The sequence below is a fragment of the Gymnoscopelus braueri genome, assembly GCF_963280865.1.
Source record: "Gymnoscopelus braueri genome assembly, chromosome: 20".
Taxonomy (NCBI): domain Eukaryota; kingdom Metazoa; phylum Chordata; class Actinopteri; order Myctophiformes; family Myctophidae; genus Gymnoscopelus; species Gymnoscopelus braueri.
Window position 1 is genome coordinate 17,567,117 of NC_137622.1, and position 2,921 is coordinate 17,570,037.

General features: G+C 44.7%; 1 protein-coding gene across 1 annotated transcript; it reads left to right on the forward strand.

Moving 5' to 3' along the window:
* Nucleotides 1-830: 830 nt before the first annotated feature.
* LOC308075879 (COP9 signalosome complex subunit 5-like) lies at nucleotides 831-1,835 on the forward strand (the record flags this gene model as incomplete). The annotated part of the gene is made up of 1 exon (XM_080415861.1): nucleotides 831-1,835. The coding sequence occupies one exon, from the start codon at nucleotides 831-833 to the stop codon at nucleotides 1,833-1,835; it is 1,005 nt and encodes a 334-aa protein (XP_080271987.1).
* Nucleotides 1,836-2,921: the final 1,086 nt, after the last annotated feature.

Consider the following 2,921-nt stretch of genomic DNA (forward strand, 5'->3'; position numbering starts at 1 on the left):
CCAGCAGCGCGGGTGAGTCATCTAGCCTTTATATATATCTATGTGCCCCACCACCCAATTATGCACTACTCGTTGTACCCGTTGACAGAGTACCCATTGTACCCGGCCGTCTGTCCCTTTTATGCCCATATATAGATATTTCTGTATCCGTCTGTCTGTGCGCTGAGTTTGAAGTCGTCGGTCCCATATACGGACATGACCATGTGGGCATAGAGGTCGGATCGGCAATTCTGGACCACCACTTATCCGACCGACTTAACGCCAGGCACCGCACTCCCTAGGGTTGTCAAAAGTTTGGGAACCGCTGTTATAGCATACAGTATATAGAAAAGTGTAAAGAGGCTCAAATAAGAGGCAATTAAGTCTGGTGACCATTACTCTCTTATTTTACACATGTATTTGTCTCTAAGTAGACGTAGGTCGTAGGTTTATTTTCGTTATTTGTTTTGTGTTGTGTTCGGTATGTGGTTTGACAGTTGCTTTGGCAATGTAAATGTATGTTTTCTCATGCCAATAAAGCTCCTTTGAATTGAATTGATGTGTTGTCTTGACACCATATATTTTTTTAAGATTTCAATAAATAGATTTTTAAATATTTGGTAGAGGATTTTACAGTGTAGATTGGGGGCCTAAGCCCTAATTCATATCAAATTGGACGTCCTTGAAATTCTATGGAAATTCTATAGCTAACGCCATATTTGGGCATGGCTGGTCACATCATGTTACAACACGAGTAAGGTTTATAAAGGATCGCGGACGACCAAATCACAAGTTGTAATCAAAGGGCAACGAACAACCATAACGTGTTACACTGTGCTTTGAGTGTCAGCATGGAAGGGAGCAAGATAGCGCAAAAAACATGGGAGCTATCCAATAGCATGAAGAATGTTCAGAGCATAGATGAAATGTACAAATATGACAAAAACCAACAGCAGCAAATCCTCGCAAAAAAGCCATGGACATCGAAAGTTAACTATTTCAAGAACTGCAAGATCTCAGCTCTGGCACTGTTGAAGATGGTGATGCATGCCAGGTCTGGAGGCAACCTTGAGGTCATGGGTCTGATGTTAGGGAAGGTGGATGGTGAAACCATGATCATCATGGACAGCTTTGCCTTACCCGTGGAAGGCACAGAGACCCAAGTGAATGCTAGTGCTGCAGCATATGAATACATGGCTACCTACATTGACAGTGCCAAACGGGTTGGTCGGCTAGAGAATGCTATTGGCTGGTACCACAGTCACCCAGGCTATGGATGTTGGCTCTCAGGCATAGATGTCGGCACTCAGATGCTCAACCAGCAGTTCCAGGAGCCTTTCGTGGCTGTTGTGATAGACCCCACTCGGACCATATCGGCAGGGAAAGTCAACCTTGGCGCCTTCAGAACCTACCCGAAGGATTACAAAGCTCCAGATGAAGGACAGTCTGAATATCAAACAATCCCCTTGAGCAAGATTGAAGATTTCGGTGTGCACTGTAAACAGTATTATCCCTTGGAGGTAACTTACTTCAAGTCGTCCCTTGACAGTAAACTCCTGGAGCTCCTTTGGAAGAAATATTGGGTTAATACCTTAAGCTCTTCAAGTCTTCTTACAAACTCAGACTACATTACAGGCCAGGTGTTTGACCTGTCTGAGAAGCTAGAGCAGTCAGAGGCACAACTGGGCAGAGGCAGCTCAATGTCGGGCATGGACACATATGACAGGAGGTCTGAGGACAAGCTGGCCAAAGCAACAAGAGACAGTTGCAAGACAACCATAGAGACAATACATGGTCTGATGTCTCAAGTCATCAAGGACAAACTCTTCAATCAAATCAACGCATCTGTAAACTAAACCTGTTTACTAGCCAGTTTGAGTCTTGCCTCATGAGTCTTGCACAGTACTTGTGTGTTAATGTTCTACCCTGAATGCTGTCACCCTAGGAATCTACTGTCAGGACACATTAAAAAAGAGCGTGGTGTTTACAAAGTAAAAGTTAATGAAAAATAAATATATAAATAAGCTCATCTCATTTGCCATTCGTGCGAGATAAGATGACACACAAGACAGATGACCACAATCTGTCTTGTAGAACACGACGAATCTTAACTTCACTCCCTAAAAGCCCCTTGAGATCCAAATGGGAATGGCGTGGTTTCATGTGGATCTCTTCATTAGGCCAGACTTATGTCAGTTGTCTAGTGGCGTATGACTCCATATTTGGGCAAGGTGAAGCCTTATCCAAGTGCCGCCGACTTCCATTATAAAATCAAAGGTAAATTATACAGTACTTCAAAAAGTATAAAACATTGTGGAAAAAAACAACACTGGGTCCAATAACGACGTGGCTTCACGTGAATCTCGGACCTCATGGGGCCAGACTATGACGTGTCTATGATGCATGAATCCATATTTGGGCAAAGTTTCAGCCTCATTCGACCGCCATTCACTTTAGCTGCTAGAGTCTAGAGCTAAAGTCATTTCTTATTAGGCTCCAGATGAGCCCAGTGGATGTCATCAATGTAGGCAGGGTCAGCTAAGTCTAGCTGACCCTGCCTACATTGACGACATCCACTGGGCTCATCTGGAGCCTAATAAGAAATGCACCCACCCTGGCCTGGGCCGTAGCGTGACGGTCCAGGCACCCTAGGCTGCAATGACAGCATGTCGCAGGTTCTACCCCCATTCCCGACGACCTTTGCTGCGTGTCACCCCCCCCCCATCTCTCCCCATTTCCTGTCAGCCAACTTTCCCTATCCCTCTCTAAATAAAGGCATAAATATCCCCCAAAAAATCTTTGAAAAAATAAAAATGCACCCACCCACAGACAGAGAGTCTGGAGATAGGAAGGATATCCACACCAGTAATGGTGACAGAAGACTCAACTTCCCAGACAGATCACGGAGATCACCAAACTCATGGAGATGCCTGGTACCTGAC